This window comes from Lutra lutra, chromosome 16, assembly GCF_902655055.1.
Source record: "Lutra lutra chromosome 16, mLutLut1.2, whole genome shotgun sequence".
NCBI lineage: Eukaryota > Metazoa > Chordata > Mammalia > Carnivora > Mustelidae > Lutra > Lutra lutra.
Genome location: NC_062293.1, coordinates 46,237,137 through 46,259,956, shown reverse-complemented (window position 1 = coordinate 46,259,956; position 22,820 = coordinate 46,237,137). Strand labels below are relative to the sequence as shown.

The following is a 22,820-nucleotide window of genomic DNA, read 5'->3' as shown; positions in this document are numbered from 1 at the left end:
ATATTTTCTCTCAGCCGGCACTAGTGACGCTGACTGCTTCAGCTTTCTGGGGCACTCGGCCCTGTTCAGTGCCCTAAGACAAGAAAGCAACGCTCCCATTCAGGCTTTCAGTGTGAGGAGAAAGCACGGCCCTGATAGTCCAGAACCTGGCAGGTGAGGAAAATGAAATTCCTATCACATATACCTATCTTATTTGCCCTGATGGAGACGTAGGGCAGAATCTGTGAGTACAGCACTCACAGTGGCTTTGCAGGGAAGCAGGCCAGAGCTGGCCTCGCTCAGCTCAGCAAGGGATCCACTGTCTCCCAGAGTATCCCTGAATACCCCGAGTCCACTGCTTGGTGACATGAACCAGCCATGTCTCCACAGGGGCCAACTGCAACTCAATGCCCCAACCTCAAGGCTCTCTCCTAGGTAGGCCACACGAGCAGACACATCCCTGGGTCGCACGGGCTTTGGAGCAAGAGGGATAGGGATTCCTACTAGCTATTTGACTTTGTGCAAACCGCTAAATCTCTCTGAGCTTCAGCTGCAATGAGGGAAGAGAACAGGTCCCATCTCAGTAGGTTTTGAGTGACTACAAGCAACAGGCTATGCAGAGGTACAAAAGTCTCCTTTATTACTTCTCAAGTACCCTGAAGGTATCATTCACATTGGTGCCTTTCTTCCCCACACCTCAGGCCCAACCCCTGCCTTCTCTCCTGTCCCTACAGATGGTCTGGCTGTGCTGTTCTCTACAGTACTCTGTCTACCAACATACTGGGTTTCAGCCCCTTTCACCTCTCAAGGACATGATTCCAGCAAACATCGCTTCCCTTCCCTGTATCTTTAATGTTTCCCTATTAGGTTCTCCCCATTTGCACATAAATATTCTGTAGCTTCTCCAACTCAAGAAACAAAAAACAACAAAAAAAAAAAAACAAAAACCACCACCCTTGGTCCTATATCCCCATTCAGGTATTGAGCCATTTAGCTGCTCCCCTTTATGAAAAATTTCTCAGGAGAGTTGTCGTTACTCACTATATCTCTTCCTCCTCCTTTTATTTATTTTAATTTTTTAAAGGATTTTATTTATTTATTTGACAGAGACACAGCGAGAGAGGGAACACAAGCAAGAGTGGGAGAGGGAGAGAAGAGGCAGGATTCCCGGCGAGCGGCAAACCCGAAGTGGGGCTGGATCCCAGGACCCTGGGATCACAACCCGAGCAGAAGGCAGACACTTAATGACTGATCCACCCAGGTGCCCCTCACTTTCTGTTTTTAATTCCAATGTAATTAATGTGCAGTGTTACATTAGTTTCAGATGTACACCCTAACAATTCAATAGTTCCATTAGTAAATGCTCATCACCACGGTTAGTGTGATTTTTTTTTTTTAAGATTTTTATTTATTTATTTCAGAGAGAGAGAGAGACACAGCGAGAGAGGGAATACAAGCAGGAGGAATGGGAGAGAGAGAAGCAGGCTTCCCGCAGAGCAGGGAGCCCGATGTGAGGCTCAATCCCAGGACTCTGGGATCATGACCTGAGCCGAAGGCAGACGCTTAACGACTGGGCCACCCAGGCACCCTGATTAGTGTGATCTTAATCCCCTTCACCTATTTCATCCATCCCCCCACCCTGTAGGATCATTTTGAGGAATAAAGTAGAAAGTTGCTGCTGGTGGTGGTGATGATGATAATAAGAGCAACATTTATTGAGCACCTAATGCATACCTGACTCCATGCTGTGTGTTTTACCTGTGTCACTCTGTTAGTGCTCCCATCAGCCTCCTGGGGTGGGTTCAGAGCTGCTGAGTAACTGGCCATGGTCACCCTTGTGTCTGGGCTACAGACCACCAGCACCACAGGCCCTCAGCCTCATCCCAAGGAAGGGGAGAGGAATCCCTTCCCAGGGGGCATTCCTTCCTACTTGATTTTTTGCAGATGGAAGGCAGAAGTCAGACACCCTGAGAGTGAGCTGTTCATTCAGTCTGGGTGGGAAGAAGAGAGAAGGAATCCCTTTCACAGACTAAAAACGGCCTGGAGTCTGAATCTCAGCGTGTGCTGAAATAGCTCTGGCTGTGGCGTCTCAGGTGAGAGGCAATCCCGCCACAGCACCTGCTTCTCTCCCAGCTCGTTAGCATCGCCATTCCCCAGAGGAGTTCACCACAGCCGGCCGACCTTCCAGGCTAATGAAAGCTGCTTAGCAACGGGGAGCGGGGAGCCGGAGCGGGTTGTTAAGAAAGCCCTGGTGCCGCTCCCGGCTCCACAGACTCCACCCCGTCTCCCATTAGGCTCATCTTCAGCCTGAAGCACCAATCCTCACACTAAGATCTGTGCCGGGAGAGCTGGGACCCTGGTCACGGAGGGGCAAAGCTGAGGTGGGCCTAGGCCCTGCCCCCAATGCCTTCTTTTTTTTTTTTTTTTTTTTTTTTAAGCATTTTACATATTTATTTATTTGACTGTGAGCCGGAGCATAAGCAGGGGGAGCAGCAGAGGGAGAAGGAGGCTCTCTGCTGAGCAGGGAGCCCCAATGTGAAGGCTTGATCCCAGGACTCTAGGATCACTTTCTGAGCTGAAGGCAGATGCCCAAAGACTGAGCCACCAGGGCACCCCCCACCCCAAATGCCTTCTGTGCTGAGGAGACATTAAGAGTCTGAGAACCTGCTGTGCCAGGCCAGCAGAAACCTGTTCTACCCAGCAAAGGTTAAAATCCAAACTCGGTGGCCAATCAGAACAGAGCACACAGAAATACTGTGGAGGCAGCCACACCCAGCCGGGAGCCTGAGGAAGGGCAGTTTCAGAGAAATGGTGGCTTCTCCCGTGCTCAAGTGTTGATGCCTAAATTCCCTCAGATCCCTGACAGGGACAGTAAACATGTCCTCTTTAAGCATGTATATTATTATTACAAATGCAGAGTTCAAAAGCAAAATCTGGGACAGTTTAGTGCTTAACCCTAACCTTGAGGTGCCCCAAAGCGAAAGCTGAAAGCACCCGGGGCACCTGGCTGGCTCAAGAGGAGACTCTTGATCTTGGGGTTGTGCATTTGAGCCCTACATGGGGTACTTATCAAATAAAAGTTAAAAGAGGTTGAAAGCCCCTTGCCCTCAGGGGCAGGCAGTGGCAGGAGACATCAGCTTACACCTGGGGATTTAAGAAACCACAGAGAAATCAAGGTGCAGGAGGACCTGGGTGGCTCAGTGGGTTAGGCCTCTGCCTTTGGTTCAGGTCATGATCTCAGGGTCCTGGGATGGAGACCCACATCAGGTTCTCTGCTCAGCAGGGAGCCTGCTTCCCCTCTCCCTCTGCCTGCATGTGATCTCTGCCTCCTTGTGATCTCTCTTTCTCTGCCAAATAAATAAATGAAATCTTTAAAAAAAGGAAAAAAAAGAAATCAAGGTGCATTAATTTGATTCAATAGTATGTCTTTATATTAAATGTTTCAAGGACCAGATTATGAAATGAAATGCAAACTTGACAAGGCTTTTTAAGATAAAAAAGTGATATCAGAGAACCCTTTCCTACCATGGTAGCTTTGGGCTTACTCCCCAAGACCCAGCCTCTGCCTGCAGGAGGGAGAAGCCCTCCCCACTGTTAGCCATAGCTTGCCAGCAAAGCTTCCTCACAAGGTTTCTACCTACAGGGCCTGACCAGCTTCTGGACAAACAGGTTTAGGAACAACCACACTTCTCCTTCTCCTGTAACAGGAACAGGGTCTGGCACAACTCCCCTAGGTTCGCCCAGGGTCAGGGCTCAACTCCGGGATTCTTCAGTTCCATTTCCAAGGCTTTCCGAGAAAAAATTCTGTTTCCAGTTCAAATATCTCTACTTTAAGGAAGCTGAGAGCAGCTCATCTTGCCCAGGCCCTGCTCTCCTCTGCCAAGAACAGGGGGCCCAGACAGAGCAGAGGGGCCCGGCCCCAGGGCTCTCCAAGGCCCTAGGGAATGTGGCCACTCCATGGTTAATACAACCTTCACAGCCTTTGCTCTGCTCGGATCTCTTAGTATCCTCTCCACACTCTGATTCCTTCCAGAACAAAGCTGAATTCTGGATGTGGTTGGGACAACAGCAGGAGCCAGTATAAGACTGGATCTACTTCAGACTAGAAATGCATTTCTGAGCATTTGTCCAGCGGTGAAGGAGACTGGCATATCAAGTCTTCAAAAAGCCAGAGGGGGTGCTTGGGTGGCTCAGTTGTTAAGTGTCTGCCTTGGGCTCAGGTCATGATCCCCAGTGTCCTGGGACTGAGCTCCACATCAGGCTCCCCGCTCAGCGGAAGCCTGCTTGTCCCTCTCCCACTCCCCGTGCTTGTGTTCGTTCCCTCTCTGGCTGGGTCTCTCTCTGTCAAATAAATAAATAAAATCTTAAAAAAAAAAAAAAAAAAAAAAAAGCCAGAGGAGTGGAGTTTTCCATTAATACATACCAATTCTTTCCTCTATCTTCTCCCAAGAATCCCTGGTTATGATTCTATTGCACGATGGGTATAAATGGTTTGCAGACAGGAAACAAGTTTGATCATCATTGCTTTAACCTTATTTTAAGCTCAAACTGGGATTTATTTCACCACTGAATACCAATTTTGACAAAGCCCAAGGATTCCTCTTTCTATGGGATTGAGTTAGCTTTATACCGTTGGCAACACCTCCTGCTAACATTCCTCTCAGTGACAGCACTGAGCCCAAGGCAGGGGCAGCAAATTGGCAGAGGCTTGGAGATGCCTTTTGTTTGGCCTACACATTTTTAAAATATGGGAATTATGGGGGCACCTGGGTGGTTCAGTCATTAAGCGTCTGCCTTCGGCTCAGGTCATGATCCCAGGGTCCTAGGATCGAGCCCTGCATCGGGCTCCCTGCTCAGTGGGAAGCCTGCTTCTCCCTCTCCCACTCCCCTTGCTTGTGTTCTCTCTCACTGTGTCTCTCTCTGCTAAATAAATAAATAAAATCTTTTTAAAAAAATATGGGAACTATGGGGTGTCTGTGTGACTCAGTCCTTTAAGCGTCCAACTCTTTTTTTTTTTTTTTAAAGATTTTATTTATTTATTTGACAGACAGATCACAAGTAGGCAGAGAGGCAGGCAGAGAGAGAGAGAGAGAAGATGAAGCAGGCTCCCTGCGGAGCAGACAGCCCGATGTGGGGCTTGATCCCAGGACGCTGGGATCATGACCTGGGCCGAAGGCAGAGGCTTTAACCCACTGAGCCACCGAGGCGCCCCAAAGCGTCCAACTCTTGATCATGAGTTCAAGCCCTGTGTTGCGCTCCACGCTGGGCATGATGCCTACTTAAAACAAATACACAGTGGGAATCAGTTATCAATCTTTAAAAATTAGGAAATTTCAGGGGCGCCTGGGTGGCTCAGTGGGTTAAAGCCTCTGCCTTCGGCTCAGGTCATGATCCCAGGGTCCTGGGATCGAGCCCCACATCGGGCTCTCTGCTCAGCGGGGAGCCTGCTTCCTCCTCTGTCTCTGCCTGCTTCTCTGCCTACTTGTGATCTCTGTCTGTCAAATAAATAAATTTTAAAAAATAAATCAATAAAACAAAGGCCATGGCAAGCCTGGGCTGGCATTCTTGCAGGAGCTGAATGAGGGCAAGCAATATTCAGTTTACCCTAGTCCCCAACACCACTGCCTGCAGTCTCACACCTGGATAGCTTCTTGTGTGGACCATTTTTTTTTTTAGATTTTATTTATTTATTTGACAGACAGAGATCACAATTAGGCAGAGAGGCAGGCAGAGAAGAGTGGGGGAAGCAGGCTCCCCACTAAGCAGAGAGCCCGATGTAGGGCTCGATCCCAGGACCCTGGGATCATGACCTGAGCCGAAGGCAGAGGCTTTAACCCACTGAGCCACCCAGGTGCCCTGGGTGGACCATTGTCTGATTTTGGATATTTAAGTTCGTACTGGCAGATCTAAGGCACCTCCTGAGATCCAGTAGAACCTTGGAGACTTGGGTCTATTTCAGAGACCCCTGTTCTGTTTCAGCATCTAAACTTGGCTGAAAGTAGAAGCATTCTTTTTGAGGGTACTATCTCTGCCTGTTAGAACCCTGGGCTTCCAGGCAGGAGACAAAAATGAAAGCTCCACTGCTTCCTAGGGGCCCTGTACTGATCAGAGGAGAGCTGACAGTTGCTGCTCATCCTAATTGGCCTGAATGTGGGATACCCACAACTCTTCTCCCTGCCTCTCTTTCCCCTAGTCCCCCTTGGCCACCCACGTGTGGCACCCATGCACAAGCTGTTTGCGCTATTTTATTCTGTTGTCTGTATTTGTTGTATGTGGTCTGGATAAGGAATCAAGTCATGCATAATTGGCCACCAGCAGAGCCCTTATGGTGAAAATGAAAGAAAGTGGCTGATGTCAGGGGCACACAACACAGGTGGAAAGGAGTAGAGTTCAAATATTCTTCAAAGCCACTTACTGCAAGACTATCATGCTTCTCCCCTAACATAGGTTTTGTCTGAGAAAAGGTGAGATTAGATTGCTCCTCATAAACCTGGGAATCATAACGTCATCTCGAAGAACTGGGAAACTTACCCAAAGGGAAGATGGTGGGAACTCAAATCCTCCAAACCCAGTTTCAGCCTCAACATCCAAAAGAGAAGGAAAGACAGACATTTCCTGAGCTCTTACCACGCTAGAAACGCTCACATGCATCGTCTCAACCCCCATAAAAATTCCTTGAGATGGGAATCATCATCCTGTTTTTAGGGGAGTCAACTAAGGGTGACAGAAGTTAAGAAACTTGTCCAAGATGACATAAGTAAGCAGAGCACCAGGATTCACGTGATTCCTCAGTCTATCACTCAGGCTCTGCTCACAGGCCATCTCTTCCCAGCTGCTCTCCCTCACCTCTCTGCTTTATTTTTCTTCATACCTTTATTACAGGATATATTTATGTGTGCATTTGGTTTTCTCTCTCCCCACAAAATGTAAGCCCTTGGGGGCAGAGACTCTGTCGACCTCGTTACTGTTGTTTCCCCATCTGGAGAACAGGATCTGGCTCCTGGCAGACCCTCAGATTTGTTGCTAGACTGATGGTGGGCAGCTCTATCTGCCTTACCACAGTACTATCAAACAGTTTTCCTTCCCTTACTTGGTCCTTCCACTCCTTTCTCTCAGAAATACACAACCTCCCTTCCACAAATCCCAAACACCAATCTCAGAGGCCAACGAAAACAACACAGAGATGGCAAGCTGTCCCCTCAGAAAGAGAGCTGAAAGGAAGCCTGAATTCCTGGAAATCCAAGAAAACTCTAGTGTATGCAGAAAGGCTTGCCCTGCAAAGGCAGGAGTCTTCACAGCAAGGGATGGTTCACTACAGACTTTTCCCCTTGTGAGGCAGGAGGGCTTTTGGCTTTCCCTCCTATCGTAGCTCATGTTGTTGTGCACCCAATCCAGTGCTTAGAGAGCTGGGATGCCAGAGCAACACAGGTGGGGTTAATTAGAATGTAGATGTGCACAGAAAGCACCCCAAAACACAAACCCTTCCTACAAAGTTAAAGTAAAAATAAACCAGAGCTGGAGCACCTGGGTGGTTCAGTGGGTTAAGCCTCTGCCTTCGGCCTCAGGTCATGATCTCAGGGTCCTGGGATCGAGCCCAACATGGGGGTGGGGGTGGGGAGGGTCTCTGCTCAGCAGGGAGCCTGCTTCCCCACCCTCTCTCTGCCTAATTGTGATCTCTCTGCCAAATAAATAAATAAAATCTTAAAAACAAACTAACAAACCAGAGCAGTGGTTCCAAACCAGAATTTTCTAGGTCAGTGGTTTTCAAGGTGTGGTCCGTGGACCAACAGCAACAGAACCCTCTGTCAGAAACGCAGATTCTCAGGCCCAGCCCAGACCTACCAGAATCAGAAATTCCAGGGTTGGGATTCAGGAATCCGTGTTTTAACAAGCTCTTTGGATGACTCTGATGCGCACAAAAAAATCAAAGGAACTAGATATATGTAGATCCTTGGGCCGTAGAGATCCTGATTCAGTAGGTCAGAGACCAGGCCCAGGGAGATCTCAAATGCTTCAGAGTTCGATTCTAATTTGCAGCCCTATCTGAAAACTACTAAACCTGAGAACTGTTCTTTCCTTGGCCTGGAACAGTGTCTGCAGTTCTCAATCCACTTCCCATCAGCCCCCAGTCACTCACCACACAGAGCAATGATGTGGCTGCTGTCCTCATGCACAAACTTCCTGGTGACAGCCTCCTCCATGATTTGCTTCACCTGTGGACAAATGGGCAGCATCTTATTTATTTTTCCAATCCAAGACCTGTGGGCAAGTAAATAGCTCGGCCCTGCTCTCTTGGTTTGGGTTCGGATACTTGCAGGGTGGAGAATAAGTAGGGATGGAAGAGGTGTGGAAGCAAAGTGTCTTCCTGGAAAGGCAACCAGGAAGAGATGTCATAAGTCCACCAAGCAATTAGTGCAGATGTGCAGTTCAGGAGGAAGTGTCCCACTGTGGAGGACAGGATGCTGTTTGCTCATCTGTACTTAGCTGGAGAAGGGCTTCTGGGCAGACACACTTTCCTTTCGGGACAAGCTAGCCCACTACAGGGTGTAGATAAGCAACCTGCCCCTCATTTACTTCCTCTGCTCCAAGGTTAGGGGGAGGTTCATCCAGGCCTCAGAGACACTCTCCACATGCTGGCAAGCCCAGCCTTCTTTCTGTCTCAATAAAACTCTGATGTTTTGGGTTCCTACCTGGATATAAAATCTTCCAGTTACCTTCTAAGATGAGCAGTCACATCTTTCTTTAAGAATGCACTTTTAAAAAAAACCATACACATACAGCCTTTTTATTGACGGATAGTAAAACTACAGAAAAAAGTATGTATCATGATTATATAGCTTGATGAATTTTCACAAGCTGAACACACCTGTCAAACCAATATACAGATGCAGAAACAGAACATGTGACCAGCACCCCCAAGCACCCACCAATTTAATACTTCCTTCCAGTCACTACTCTCAAGGATATCTACTTATCCTGACTTCTTACATCATACAACCCTTTTGTGGGTTTTTTATACTTTTTATAGATGAAATCAGTGTGTAGTGTTTTGTGACTGGGTTTCTCCTGCTCTCTGGTGTGACTGTAAGATGTGTTCATGTTGTATATATGTATGTTGTATGTATTCATTCTCTATTGTGTTAACACACTGCAATTGACTGACATGTGGGTAGTTTTAAATTTGGGGCTGCCGTGGGGCGCCTGGGTGGCTCAGTGGGTTAAGCCGCTGCCTTCGGCTCAGGTCATGATCCCAGAGTCCTTGGATCGAGCCCCGCATCGGGCTCTCTGCTCGGCGGGGAGCCTGCTTCCTCCTCTCTCTCTGCCTGCCTCTCTGGCTACTTGTGATCTCTCTGTGAAATAAATAAATAAAAAATCTTTAAAAAAAAAAAAAAATTTGGGGCTGCCATGAACAGCGCTACCATGAACATTACAGATATGTCTGTTATTGAACATAGGTGCTCATTTCTTTGGATTTATATTTCTAGACAAGGCATTTGATACCTATATTCCACTTTGCTAGATTTTGCTAAACAGTTCTCCAAAGTAGTTATACAAATTTACACTCCCATCAGCAATGTATGAGGTTTTAGTTGCTCCCAACACTTAAGCACTTTTTTTTTTAAGATTTTATTTATTTTATTTGACAGACAGAGATCACAAGTAGGCAGAGAGGCAGGCAGAGAGATAGAGAGAGGAAGAAGCAGGCTTGCCGCTGAGCAGAGAGCCCGATGTAGGGCTCGATCCCAGGACCCTGGGATCATGACCTGAGCTGAAGGCAGAGGCTTTAACCCACTGAGCCACCCAGGCACCCCTAAGTCAAGCACTTTTGATGTCCTGGCGGAACCTGCCAAGAGACAGTTACTAATACAGGAGATTAGAGGGATGAATTACCTCAATCCTAGTATAAAATCTTACAGATCAAGTAAACTCTGGGCAGTGTGTGTCTTTGCCATTCTTTGGACAAGGCATGCAGTGTTCGATGCTGCCTTCATTCCCAAGGCCCTCACCTAGGACTGTATAGTTTGGAGAATGGTAAAGCTTCTAAAGCCTGGGGAGGAGGGAGGAAGGACCTGGAGGCTTCTCTCTACTGGAAACTGCTAATGATTAGCAGTGAGGTAGAGGGAAATCAGATTGATCCTGCACTCTAAACTGCTAAAAGTTTCCTAGATTTCTTCCCAAGGAGTGTTTGTATTAAACAGAGCATAAAGTCACAGCTCAAACACCTGCAGGCATCTGAAACAGGAGGGTAGGGGAGATTTTGGGGTTTGAAGAACCTCAGATTACTCAAGAATTACACCAGAGGTTTTGTGTTGAGAGACCAGCCTTGCCTAAAATTTTCCCCACTGTTTCTACTCACAGAAGAGGAAAGGATAGGTTTTCCTCTAAATCAGGTGCTGAAGGCAGAAAGGAACTAAGAATTGAGAGAAGGTTAAACTTTGTCAGGTAATACACATAGCTGTGACATATTTTGGGTATTTCTCACATTTGTTTAAGGATCATTCTTGGAGTAGCATAAAGAGCCTTCTAAGTATTGAAAGAAGAATCACGGTCTTCTCGGAAATCTTTCCTACATCACTGATCAACTCTAAATTTGGATCACACCAACAATCCTAGCACATATGTCTGTAGTTTGGGTAAGGTTACTTTTTTGTTCTTGTTTATATTGTTCATATGAGTATCTGTCACTAGGTTGCTTGTTTCCTAAGGATAACCTGAGAATTGGGATTTCCCTTTTCCTTGGGGAGACCAGGGCTGGGGTTTAAATGCTGATCTGATAATACTCCTGGCCTAAAATACTTTCTTGGCCACTTCACAGGGAAGTCACGAGGGAGCTTCTCACACAGAGCTGGAAAAGGTGATGGCTTCAACTATTCCTCTTCAAACAAGAGAGAGGGGAACAAATAAATGTTAGGGCACAGTAGACAGGCCATAGTTAATGAAGGAGAACCATCCAGAGCCTTCCAGAAGTTTGAGAACCCAGAGTCTTCTCTAATCCTGAAACTCTAGGAAAGGGTAAAGGAGCCAATATGGTAAACTTTTAGATATGAAGTACATATCCTTCTTTCAGACATGAAGAAATTAAAACTCAAAGAGGTTAGGTAACTTATTCAATCACACAGAGCTAGGTTTGGAGTATTCCAAGGTTATGAATGCCCACCATCTTGCAGTCTCCAAGATATTTACCAAATACTCATTGAAGGCCTACTGTGTGCCAGGTCCTGGACACAGAACAGGACAAAACAGACGGGTTCCCTGCCCTCATGGAGACTGCACATCTGGTAGAAGACAGCCACAAAGGTAGGTGGGGAGTTCATGGTTCCAGAGGCCTAATCCATTCTAATTCACGCTGCAGGTTTGAGCTCTCCAGCTCTGAGACTCGGTGAGTCATTCATATGGGTACCACCCCACACACAATGAAATTGAAATGGGCTTTAGGGCAGGGCCAACGTAAAGGACAGTAGTAGAGGGGAGGACTTCCTTCTTCCTGACATTTGGTGTCGGGTGGGGGTCCTCAAGCGGGGATAAAATCTGAGCCATAAAAACCATTCACAACCCGCCTCCCCCCGTGGTCTCTGGGTAGGGAGGTGGGCGTGGAGTGAGAAGCAGTGAGGTGTGCGACGAACCCTCCCGAAGCCGCGACTCACTTCCCAGAGGGATCCCTGAATTGGGTTTGGGCAAACCGGAGCTAAGCCCCCAAATCACTGGTTTCGCGTTCTCCGGGGCCCCCGCGGGGCCCCGCCCCCTCCCCAGGCGGCACCAGCAATGAATGGTCAGTACCACCTCTCCAAGAAATCGCCGCCGCCCCTCCCCCGACCTTGGTCTCCCAGGGCTGTTGCCGTCACAGGGCGGGGAACTGCGGGATCGCCGAGCAAACAAGCGCCGGAGCGCCTCCCCGGCCCCGCGGACCGAGGCGGGAGCCGCAGCCAGTCCAGGACCCCACCCCCGCCGGGCACCAGGCCGTGAGCGCTCGCGCCCGGGAGGGGGAAGCGAGAACCTTCTCGAGGCCCCCCAGTCCCGGGCCCGCGGGCAGGGACGCGAGCCCCAAGGGGTCCTTGCCCCGACTTTACCTCCTTTTTCACGTTCCACAGCAGTTTCTCTTTGACTGCGTCCTCCGCGCTGCCCATGGTGCGGCGGGTGGCGGGGAGGCGACGCCAAGCTGCCCCCCCAAGCCCCCCGCGCGCCCTCGTCGCCTCCGCGCCTCTCCGCTCAGCGCCCCACGCGCTAGGCGGAGCCCCCGCCTGCCGCGCTCCCAGCCCGCCGCCGCCGCAGCAGCCACTGCCCGGTGCTGGGCTCCGCAGCCATCTTCCGAACCCCGCACAGACGTCAGGCGGCTGGCCCAGCCCCTTCCCACAGCCGGGGGCGGGGGGTGCGCTCTGCAACCAGGAGTGGGGGGGTCGGGGCGGGGGGGAGGCCGCGCGCGCCTGGGGGTGGCTGGGCCCCGGGCGCGCGCCTCGCGTGCCGCTGTCATGGCAACGCGCTGGCGCCAGCCCCGAAGGTGCGAACTCGCATTGTGAGCGCCTGCAGCCAGTTCCGCGCAGCGCTTCACTGAGTGGTTGGCGCGTCCCGGACCCCACCGCTGCGGGAAAGTTGCTCACATCGGAGCTGGCCTCAACCCAGCTAGAAGCGCCTGGATTTCTACTCCCTCGTCTTCCTGACGGGGAGGACCGGGGTCCCTCGCGCCTCGAGTATGGCTACGGGGAAGCCAGCGTTATTCTCCTGGCTGAAAAGCCAGAGCTCCCTCTTTCCTCTAAATCCCCCGGAGGACTCGAGTGTCAAGGCCAACTCTCCCTCTCTGTCCCGTCCTTCCTGAAGCTATGTGAAAGGTGGGGACGCAGATTGGAATAACTGAGATCAGCGGGAACTTGTATGGAGCCCGTGAAGGTGAGAGAAGTGCCTGCCACGCGATTTGCCTTATAGCCTTGAGTCCCCCAAGAGAAAGAAAGGGTGGCTCAAAATTATAACACCTGCTGCTGCTGCTGCTGCAAACTGAGGAGCTACGTGCAAAAATCTAGGTGAGAGGAGGGTCTTAGCCCTCTTTCGCACGAATGGAGAAACTTCAACAGCTTCCTAAGTGATACAACTTGATAACGCAAAAAATGAAAATACATGTAGCAAAAAAATCCCTCCAGGACCTAGAGCCCCAACCTCGAATCTACATGCGATTTTTCAAGGTCCCCAGCCGCAAACCACGGTCCGGGAAAAGTTTACTCATCGGTTTTGCACAAACGCTAGCGTCTCACACTCTGAGCCTGGTTGGGAAAACTCTCGCGAGAGGAAATGGTGAGCCCCGCCCCGCCCCGCCACGGGGAGGACGGCCCAGAAGGGGACCGGAAGCGCTTGGTCCGGCCCGGAATTAGTGCTGACTGGGTACACGTGAGTGGCGGCATGGCGGCTCACCGGTCTGGGCCGCTGAAGCAGCAGAATAAAGCTCATAAGGGGGGGCGCCATCGGGGTCGGGGATCCGCGCAGCGGGATGGCAAGGGTGAGAAGATAGGTTTGGAGGAAGAAGGGCTGTTTAGTCTATATTAACTGCTTTGCTTTATGTCCAGACTGCGCCCCTACGTGCGGCCTGAACCCCGCGCCGAGGCCCTAAAGTTGGCGGAGAGGATCCTCTTTCTTGACCCTCTGGTACCTTGCACAAGATCACTTACTGATCTTATTCTAGGTCGTCTAGCGCTGAAAACCCTAAGCAAGAAGGTGAGAAAAGAGCTCAGCAGAGTAGACCAGAGGCATCGCGCGAGCCAACTCCGAAAGCAGAAGAAGGAGGCGGTGAGAGGAGCAAGGATTGGGGAGTGGTGTGGCTTCACAAGTGTTCTAGGCGGATAATGCCTCGAACTAAAAAATGTGACCCTAGGAGGGGGCTGGGGATATCACGTGTCAGGCGTGCAGATCTATGCGCACGCTAAGGCATTTTTTGCCTTGGTCCGAGTTCCGGCCCACTCTCCAGGCATACGTGCTTTTTTACAAGGAAAATGCGGTGGGTTGGGAGTGGGGAGTCTGGGGTGAGGAAGGGGCATCCATACTGTGGGAATGGCAATACATCGATTGGTTCTATTAGGTTCTGGCTGAGAAGAGACAGCTGGGCTGCAAGGATGGTCCTCCTCATCAGGTACTGGTGGTGCCCCTGCATGACAGGATTTCCCTGCCAGAGGCCTTTCGGTTGCTTCAGGATAAAGACACCGGAACAGTACACTTGAATGAATGGGGAAGCACTCATAGCTTTATGCTGTTATGCCCCCGCTTGAAACATCGGTGGTTTTTCACATCTGCAAGGCCAGGTTAGAGCATACAAACTGTATTTTCTCTTGTTTTGTTTTGAGTAATGCTAATATTCTTAATAGTATAATGTGCTGGTGTCAAACACTGCTTCCCACCAACTTTGTTTTATATGTCTAGGAGATCTGCACACTGTTTTAGACATGGCCAAAGTCGCGGATACCATCCTTTTCCTCCTTGATCCACTAGAAGGCTGGGACAGCACTGGGGATTACTGCCTTTCCTGCCTCTTTGCTCAGGGCCTTCCCACGTATAGTAAGTGAGGTGGGAGTATTAGAGGCAAAGGAGGGAAGTGAATTGGCATTTCTTATGCACCTATAATTTGCCAGGCATTATGTCCAATACGATATAATAGTATAGCTGGTGGGTTGTATTTGGCTGATGGTGGGTTGTACACGTATGGCCTAAATTTGGTCCATCCCTTAGAAATTATCTATCAAGGTCCCTTTTTGTTTCTGGACTGCCTTTTGTTTCACTATAAAAACTTTTTAGGATAGTTGAGTGTTGGGTTTCTCAGTGATCTCTGGGCTCACAACTGAACTGTTTGTGAATTACCGGGGGGATTTACATGTAGTAAAACAACAGGTAACAAAGCCCTTTCTCTCTTGTTCACAGCACTAGCTGTCCAGGGTGTTTCTGGCCTCCCACCAAGGAAACAAATAGATGCCAGAAGGAAGCTAACCAAAACAGTAGAGAAGCGTTTTCCTGATGACAAACTTCTCCTGTTAGACACTCAACAGGAGGCAGATATGCTGCTCCGGCAGTTGGCTAACCAAAAGCAACGGCATCTTGCCTTTCGAGATAGACGGGCATACCTGTTTGCTCATGCTGCTGACTTTGTGCCGAGTGAAGAAAATAACTTGGTGGGCACTTTGAAAATCTCAGGCTATGTTCGTGGGCAGGCTCTGAATGTAAATAGCTTGTTGCATATCATTGGACAGGGTGATTTCCAGATGAAACAGATAGATGCCCCTATGGACCCTTTCCCTTTAAATCCTAGAATGATGAAATCCCAAAAGGACCCAAGCATGGCAATGGAGGTAAGACTGATGTTTTTAAAGATTTTGTATTGTAGATTCATGTGTAACCTGGTGTACGATGTGAACTAATGTCAGAGAACTGTACTGGTCTCTGGAGGTGACTGCTATTATGAAATAAGGCAGTTGTCAACTATGAACATGTTGACATAATCACGTATTCATCCAGCACTTATAGGTGCCTTGCACAGCATTTGCCTTTGAGTTTATACAAGACATACAAGATGTGGTCTTTCTCCTTGGACCACTTAATTATATAGAAAAGAAAGGCAAACAACTGTGAAATAAAGATTGAAAAAGTGTGGTTAAGCTATAAACCTGCTGTGGAAGTTGAGAAAGTAGACTAGCAAGCTTCATAGAAGAAATCAGACTTGAGCCAGGTGTTGAGAGGGATGACTGGGATTTGTGAGTTGAACAGAGATGAAACAGTATCGAAGAAGATCGAAACAACATGAACCTAGGCACAGACAGATCACAGTGAAGAATCAGCTTGAAGGGGGTAAGGTATGTAATAAATAGATAGGAGTGAGACCAAATTGTGAAAGGCCTCAAAAGCAAGCAGAATAGACCTAAAATGCTAGGAAATTGAATGTTTGAAACATTTGACAAATTTTGGCTTTCCGTTTCAGTCTGTTTCATTTTTTTACTTGAGAACTATGTTATTTTTGGGTCTTTCTGGTTACTCTGTTAGATTTGGTAGGTTTTTGGGTAATGTCTGATTGGAGTCAACTATTTTCATTTTTAGATTTGCACTCCAGATGCTATAGCTGATATGGAGGAAGACCCTAAGGTCCTAATGAAGGCAGACCCTGATAAACAAGAGTCTTTGCAAACAGAGGTTATCCTAGATCCAATGGAGGGGGAGCAGACCTGGCCCACAGAGGAGGAGCTGAGTGAGGCAAATGGTTGGTATTGGCAAACTTGTTTGTAATTCATCTTGCCTGGAATTGCGGATTTTCTCTAGCTGCTCACAGTTAGGGTAGAGTGGGATGAGGATTTATTTGGAGGTCAGTTTTTCTCTTTTTAGCTCTAAAGGCTGTATGTTTGCACCAAGCAAACATTGGACACAGCGTTGCTCTGTTTTTCAAAATTACTTGTATTACTGTTTTTCTTTTTTTTTTTTTTAAGATTTTATTCATGTATTTAACACAGAGAGAGAGAGACAGTGAGAGAGGGAACACAGGCGGGGGGGGGGGGGGAGGGAGAAGCAGGCTTCCTGCCGAACAGAGCCCAATATGGGGCTCAATCCCAGGACCCCAGGACCATGACCTGAGCTGAAGGCAGATGCTTAACGACTGAGCCACCCAGGCACCCCTTGTATTATTGTTTCTTAGCAAACAGATAAACAACTAATTTGTTGCAGTTATTTAGCTGTGTAGTATTGCTAGTTCTCTCTCTCTCTTTTTTCTTTTCTCCTTTTTTTTTCAAGTATTGCTAGTCTGAGTCAGCCAAATTAAATTTGGAACTAGTCTGTTCTATTCATAGAGTCTGTTGGAATTTCTGGTGTTGGTAGCAGTATCTAGTATCTTGCTTAGGTGAGAATACCCTAGTAGCAGAAAGAGGCGTATAATTTAGCTTAACTCATTTGGGCTTTTACAGACTTCTTGAAGAAAAGTCCCAGGTTGGTAAAGAAAGTTCCCAAAGGGACATCCAGTTACCAAGCTGAATGGATTTTGGATGAGGATGGTGAAAGTAGTGGGGAAGATGAATCTGATGATATGGAACATGAGGATTTTATTGAAGAGGAATCTCAGGTAAAGAAATGGACCCTTGGACCACTTCTGTGTAGAGCCCCATATGCAAGGCAAAGTGCAGTCCTGACCTTGGGAGGTGTGTGTGTGATTAGTTTCCTAGGAATGACTTGTAACTGCCAGAAATGAGAATTTATTTTTTAATCTCTGTTAGAATTGATGTTGGTTTGGACTGGGTGTCTAGTAAAAATTATTTTACTTTTACTTTTTCTTTTTCTTTTCTTTTTTTTTTTTTTTTTTTTTTAGATTTTTACATATTTGAGGTGCCTGGATGGCTCACTTGAGTTAAGCCTCTGCCTTCGGCTCAGGTCATGATCTCAGGGTCCTGGGATTTAGCCCCCGCATTGGGCTCTCCGCTCAGCAGGGAGCCTGCTTCCCCCTCCGCTGCCTCTCTGCCTACTTGTGATCTCTCTCTGTCAAATAAATAACTAAAATCTTTTTTTTTTTTTTTTAAGATTTTATTTATTTATTTGACAGAGAGAAATCACAAGTAGGCAGAGAGGCAGGCAGAGAGAGAGGAGGAAGCAGGCTCCCCGCTGAGCATAAAGCCCGATGCGGGGCCCGAACCCAGGACCTGGGATCATGACCTGAGCCGAAGGCAGCGGCTTAACCCACTGAGCCACCCAGGCGCCCCCTAAAATCTTTTTTAAAAAAAGAAAAGATTTTATATAATTATTAGAGCATGAGTGGGGTGAGGGGCAGAGGGAGAAGCAGACTGTCCACTGAGCAGGGAACCCAATGAGGAGCTCCATGTGGGGCCTCCAGGATCACGACCTGAGCTGAAGGCAGACACTTAACTGACTGAGCCACCCAGGTGCCCCAAAATTATTTTATTTCTAGTTCAGTGCCTATAAGGTAGAGACAGGTATGAAACTGTAATCTTTATTCTACAGGATGAGGGCAGTGAAAAGGAAGAGGAGGAGGAATATGAAACTATGACTGTGGGAGAGTCGGTGCGTGATGATCTGTATGATGAGAATGTGGATGATGAGGCTGAGGAAAAAATGTTGGAGAAGTATAAACAAGAAAGACTGCAAGAGATGTTTCCAGATGAAGTAGATACTCCCCGTGATGTGGCTGCAAGAATTCGGTTAGTCAAGAAGTCTAAAATCAGTATGTTTGAAATTTATTTGAAATTTATGTGGCTCAGAAAACTATGTCATTGTGATGCAAAAGAAAAAAAACACATTGTCCCTGCTCCTGAAGGGTGAGAGTAAGATGCACATACAAGAAACAGTAATATATAATCAAGTTCTAGATTGTGTGGTACAGACTAACAATGTTACAGTGCTTTAATGAAAGAGAAATACTAAGGTGAATCAGCAAATGCTTCCCTATAGGAGCTAAGACTAAAAGTATAAAATATCTGCAGATGTGGGGGAGTTTGGGCAGGCTTAAAAGCATTGATCATTGTCTGTTCTGGAGGTGAGTGACTAAACCCAGAGAGTTTTTAGTGGGTATTCGGGAGGTAAGACTTTTATCAAGGATCTTGTTTGCCAGATTAAAGAGCTGCTCCCTGAAAGAGCCACTGAAATGACTTTGTCAGTGAGGAACTGGGGCTTGGTTCTGATATATTTGTTAGAAGCTATTTTTTTGTTTTGTTCTCTTTAAAGATTTTATTTTTTTTATTTTTTAATTTTTAAAAAAGATTTTATTTGACAGATCACAAGTAGGCAGAGAGAGAGAGAGGAAGAAGCAGGCTTCCCACTAAGCAGAGAGCCTGATGCGTGGTTCCATCCCAGGACTCTGGGATCAGGACCTGAGCCGAAGGCAGAGACTTCAACCCACCGAGCCACCCAGGCGCCCCTCTTTTAAGATTTGATTTATTTATTTGAGAGAGAGATCATATGGATAGGAGGGCCAGAAGGAAAGAGAGAATCCCAGTCAACTCCATGCTAAACGTGCAGCCTGATATGGGGCTCGATGCCAGGATCCTGTGATTCTGACCCAAACCAAAACCAAGTGTTGGACCCTTAACTGACTGCCACCCAGGCACCCTTGTTAAGAAGCTGTTTTGAAATGTGATTTTAGGGGCGACTGGGTGGCTCAGTGGTTGAGTCTGCCTTTGGCTCAGGTCATGATCTCAGGATCCTGGGATTGAGCCCTGCATTGGGTTTCCTGCCCAGCAGGAAGCCTACTTCTCCCTCTCCCACTCCCCCTGCTTGTGTTCCCTCCCTGGCTGTGTGTCTCTCTGTCAAATAAATAAATAAAATATTTTTTAAAAATGAAATGTAGTTTTAGGTTATTAGGTTATCTTGAGAGACAGCGATAAAGGTTTTTTGTGTTTTTTTTTTTTTAAGATTTTTATTTATTTATTTGACAGAGAGCACAAGTAGGCAGAGAGAGGAGGAAGCAGGCTCCCTGCTGAGCAGAGAGCCTGGTGCAGGGCTCGATCCCAGGACCCTGGTATCATGACCTGAGCTGAAGGCAGAGGCTTAACCCACTGAGTCACCCAGGCACCCAAGGTTTTTTGTGTGGTTTTTTGTTTTGTTTTGTTTTGTTTTTTAACTAAAACCTTAGCTATTTTAGAAGTGACTTGAGTGAAAAAGTAAGTAGTACCATATAAATTTGACTATTCTTTAAAATCTCCTATATCTAGATTTCAGAAATACAGAGGCCTCAAGAGCTTCCGGACATCTCCATGGGATCCCAAGGAAAACCTTCCTCAAGATTATGCTCGGATCTTTCAGTTTCAGAATTTCACTAATACTAGGAAACGCATTTTTAAAGAAATTGAGGAAAAAGAGGTTGAAGGAGCTGAGGTATCTGCCTTCCTTTGCCCATCCCTATAATGTGCTTTTTTTTGCCGGGGTGCCCCATCCTTTATTCCTCTTGGCGTGAGTACCTTAGATTTGTGCTGCCCACAGTTGAATGAAAGGAGCCACTGAGTCACTGGTAAGAGTAACATTGAGAACAAAGAGGTTTCAGATGGTAACTGTGAAAAAGTTTATTAATCTGGGTGGTTGAGGCATCTGTGAAAGGCAATTTTGAAGGGTGAGGATAGGCTTTAAAGTAGACTAAATGACTTTTAACATATTTGGAGAAATGCTTCATCATTATTGAGACCTTAAGGGTAACTGCATGATTATTTTCTGCTTTCTTCTGGCAGGTTGGCTGGTATGTCACACTTCATGTCTCTAAAGTCCCTGTCTCAGTGTATGAGTACTTTAAGCGAGGAGCACCCTTGATTGCATTTTCTTTACTACCTCATGAACAGAAGGTGAGTTAGTGTCTTGTGGGAAATGAGGAGTTATGAAACTTTCCAACCAGCTTTGTATTGTATGACAGTCTAAAATTTTATGTGACTGACATTTTGCTCATTGGGATGTGAAAAATCTGCTTTAGGATTAGAAATCAAGAGAATATGATAGAGAAGTCAATGATGGTGTTACCCAACATGTCTGAACCTGTCTGAAGCATCTCAGTGATGCAGTCTCTGTGTTCTGAGACTTCTCTAAGTATGCTCATCAGATCAGATTTTAACCAAGGGTTGGCAGCCTTAACGGGGGTGGGGGTGATGCCACGGCGTAGATCTCTTTTATCTTGGTGGCCAGTAGCCATGTGTGTTGGCGTGGATGTGAGAGCTCTTGGCCCTTGGTCAGTCTGAGAGTTGAGGGAAGGGTCTTGAGTGAGTATGGTTTTAAGGCATGTGGTGAGTGAGTGACTTGATCTGATTTTGTGGCAGATGTTGAGCTTTTGTAGTTGGACACCGGAAGGTTAGCTCGTATGGAAGGATACGAGAAAGGCTCTAAAAACCAGCTTGTGTTTGACTTGAATACCAGTTGCTGGTAAACGTAAAAGGTGAACCACGTTTTGTCAGCTATACTTTTCCATAAATAAGTATTAAAGGGAATCTGAACCTGCTAGTTTGGTTCACCTTCTTTCAATTAAGGCTGCTCTATTTTAAAGTTTTTACTTATTTATTTGAGAGAGAGAGCATGAGAGAGGAGAAGGAGAGGGAGATGCAGACTCCCCATGGAGTTGGGAGCCCGATTCGGGACTAGATCCCGGGATTCCGGGATCATGACCTGAGCCGAAGGCAGTTGCTTAACCACCTGAGCCACCCAGCCACCCAAGACTTCTCTATTTTAGATATGAAGGTCTGTTTTTCTTATGCGGTTCCCAGATGTCAGTACTGAATATGGTGGTGAGCCGGCACTCTGGCCACACTGAACCTGTGAAAGCCAAAGAGGAGCTGATCTTCCACTGTGGGTTCAGGCGCTTCCGAGCCTCACCTTTATTCTCTCAGCACACTGCAGGTAAGGCAGTGGGGAAGCTTCTGGGTTTTTGTCCATCTTAATGTCTTCTGGGGGACTACGATTTGTAGTGGGGGCATGCAGAATGCAGTTTCAAACTCTAGGTTTCTGGGTTAGGGATATTTTCAGTACTCTGGTCTAGGAGCCAATGATGTTTTAATTCACAATGTCTGAACCTGTCTGAAGCATCCCAGTGATGCAACCTCTGTGTGGTGCTGAGGCTTCTCTGCCATGAGTATTTGTTGCACAGTGGTTTTAAATGGGAGTCAGTGGCTCTATAAAATGGTGTGTCAAAGTGTAGAACCCTTGGCATCTGATGGTCTGTGGCAGTATGGGTGAAGGCTGAAGATGGCCCACAGTTGGGTAAAAGAGGCATGTGGCTGGCATCTGAGATGTTGAGACTAGATGTTGAAGAGTGGTGACCAGGGGCATTTTTAGAGTAAAGTGATTATACTCCTACGCATTAGGAGTGGGAATATACTTTGCACTAACTTGGAGGCTTCTGAACATCACCTACACACATTCAGCTCTCAGCAATGGCTGGAGGAAGATGATGAAGGCAATATTAATGGGTGCTCTGGATAATTTTTGTTTTTCCTAGCCATGCTAACTAAATGAGGGCTAGACTTCTCTTTCCCTTAAAATATTTTATTTCCCTATAACTTCAGTACTAAGAAGCGGGGAGGGTTTCAGTGAAGGTAAAAGCAGAAACTTAGGTAGGTCTCAGAATCAGAGATTAGCAAAGTATGGCCCTTAGGCCAAATCTGCCCCACCTCTTGTTTTTGTTAAATAAAATTTTGTTGGAACATAGTTGTGGGTTTTGGGGTTTTTTTTACCCTTTTTTTTCTTAAGTATTGTCTGTGGCTATTTTTCTGCTATAGTGGCACTGTTGAACAGTAGTTGGAACAGAAACTGTATGGCCATAAGCCTGAAATATTTACTATTATCTGGCCCTTTATAGAAAATATTAGCCAATCCTTGCCCAAAACTAAAAGCTGTTGATTTAGTGGAGATATTTTCTGTAAAGCATTGTTTCTCAAATGAGGTAGGGGTGATAAATATCAATCACCTGGAGAACTTTTTCAAACCCCAAATATAGTCCAAGCTCCAAGATTCTGCATCCAGTTGAAAAATCACTCTGAACAACCGAATTGTATCTTTCAGTTGTATTGAGGTAGGAAAATATTGTGAGAACTAGCCCGGTAAAGAAACATAAGTTGCCTTAGGTTTAAGAGTTGCAGTGATACAGGGGCGCCTGGGTGGCTCAGTGGGTTAAGCCACTGCCTTCGGCTCAGGTCATGATCCCAGGTCCTGGGTTCAAGCCCCGCATCGGGCTTTCTGCTCGGCAGGGAGCCTGCTTCCTCCTCTCTCTCTGCCTGCCTCTCTGCCTACTTGTGATTTCTCTCTGTCAAATAAATAAATAAAATCTTTAAAAAAAAAAAAAAAAGAGTTGCAGTGATACAGCTTTTCACAGGTTTCTGGATTACCAATGGTTTCTCAAAATGTTTTGGGTTTTTCTT

The 22,820-nt window shown here is 47.0% G+C and overlaps 2 protein-coding genes and 2 non-coding genes across 9 annotated transcripts in view; 3 read left to right on the top strand and 1 right to left on the bottom strand.

The window, feature by feature from the left end:
• The window catches only part of SGSM2 (small G protein signaling modulator 2), a 36,808-nt gene extending 23,951 nt beyond the window's left edge, over positions 1-12,857 (bottom strand). The window contains exons 1-2 of one of the 6 annotated variants that reach the window (XM_047708503.1): positions 12,048-12,857; positions 8,117-8,192 (exon numbers count right to left, since the gene is read on the bottom strand). In XM_047708503.1, the coding sequence (XP_047564459.1) occupies positions 8,117-8,192; positions 12,048-12,104 (133 nt within the window). In that variant the 5' untranslated portion in view covers positions 12,105-12,857. Of the gene's footprint in view, positions 1-8,116; positions 8,195-12,047 lie in introns of those variants that run through there. The other 5 variants (XM_047708500.1, XM_047708501.1, XM_047708502.1 and 2 more) reach the window with 5 other exon arrangements.
• A 451-nt stretch (positions 12,858-13,308) lies between these two features.
• Positions 13,309-22,820, top strand: part of TSR1 (TSR1 ribosome maturation factor) — an 11,882-nt gene continuing 2,370 nt past the window's right edge. Inside the window, exons 1-11 of the mRNA XM_047708507.1 lie at positions 13,309-13,462; positions 13,646-13,749; positions 14,039-14,258; positions 14,377-14,511; positions 14,872-15,296; positions 16,039-16,198; positions 16,893-17,047; positions 17,938-18,134; positions 19,644-19,806; positions 20,154-20,264; positions 21,171-21,303. Coding sequence (XP_047564463.1) covers positions 13,366-13,462; positions 13,646-13,749; positions 14,039-14,258; positions 14,377-14,511; positions 14,872-15,296; positions 16,039-16,198; positions 16,893-17,047; positions 17,938-18,134; positions 19,644-19,806; positions 20,154-20,264; positions 21,171-21,303 — 1,900 coding nt within the window. The 5' untranslated portion in view covers positions 13,309-13,365. The remainder of the gene's footprint in view (positions 13,463-13,645; positions 13,750-14,038; positions 14,259-14,376; positions 14,512-14,871; positions 15,297-16,038; positions 16,199-16,892; positions 17,048-17,937; positions 18,135-19,643; positions 19,807-20,153; positions 20,265-21,170; positions 21,304-22,820) is intronic.
• Positions 20,413-20,504, top strand: LOC125088262 (small nucleolar RNA SNORD91 family). The gene has a single exon (XR_007123658.1). It is a non-coding gene; the product is annotated as a small nucleolar RNA SNORD91 family (small nucleolar RNA).
• On the top strand, positions 21,438-21,532 carry LOC125088261 (small nucleolar RNA SNORD91 family). Its single transcript, XR_007123657.1, has one exon. It is a non-coding gene; the product is annotated as a small nucleolar RNA SNORD91 family (small nucleolar RNA).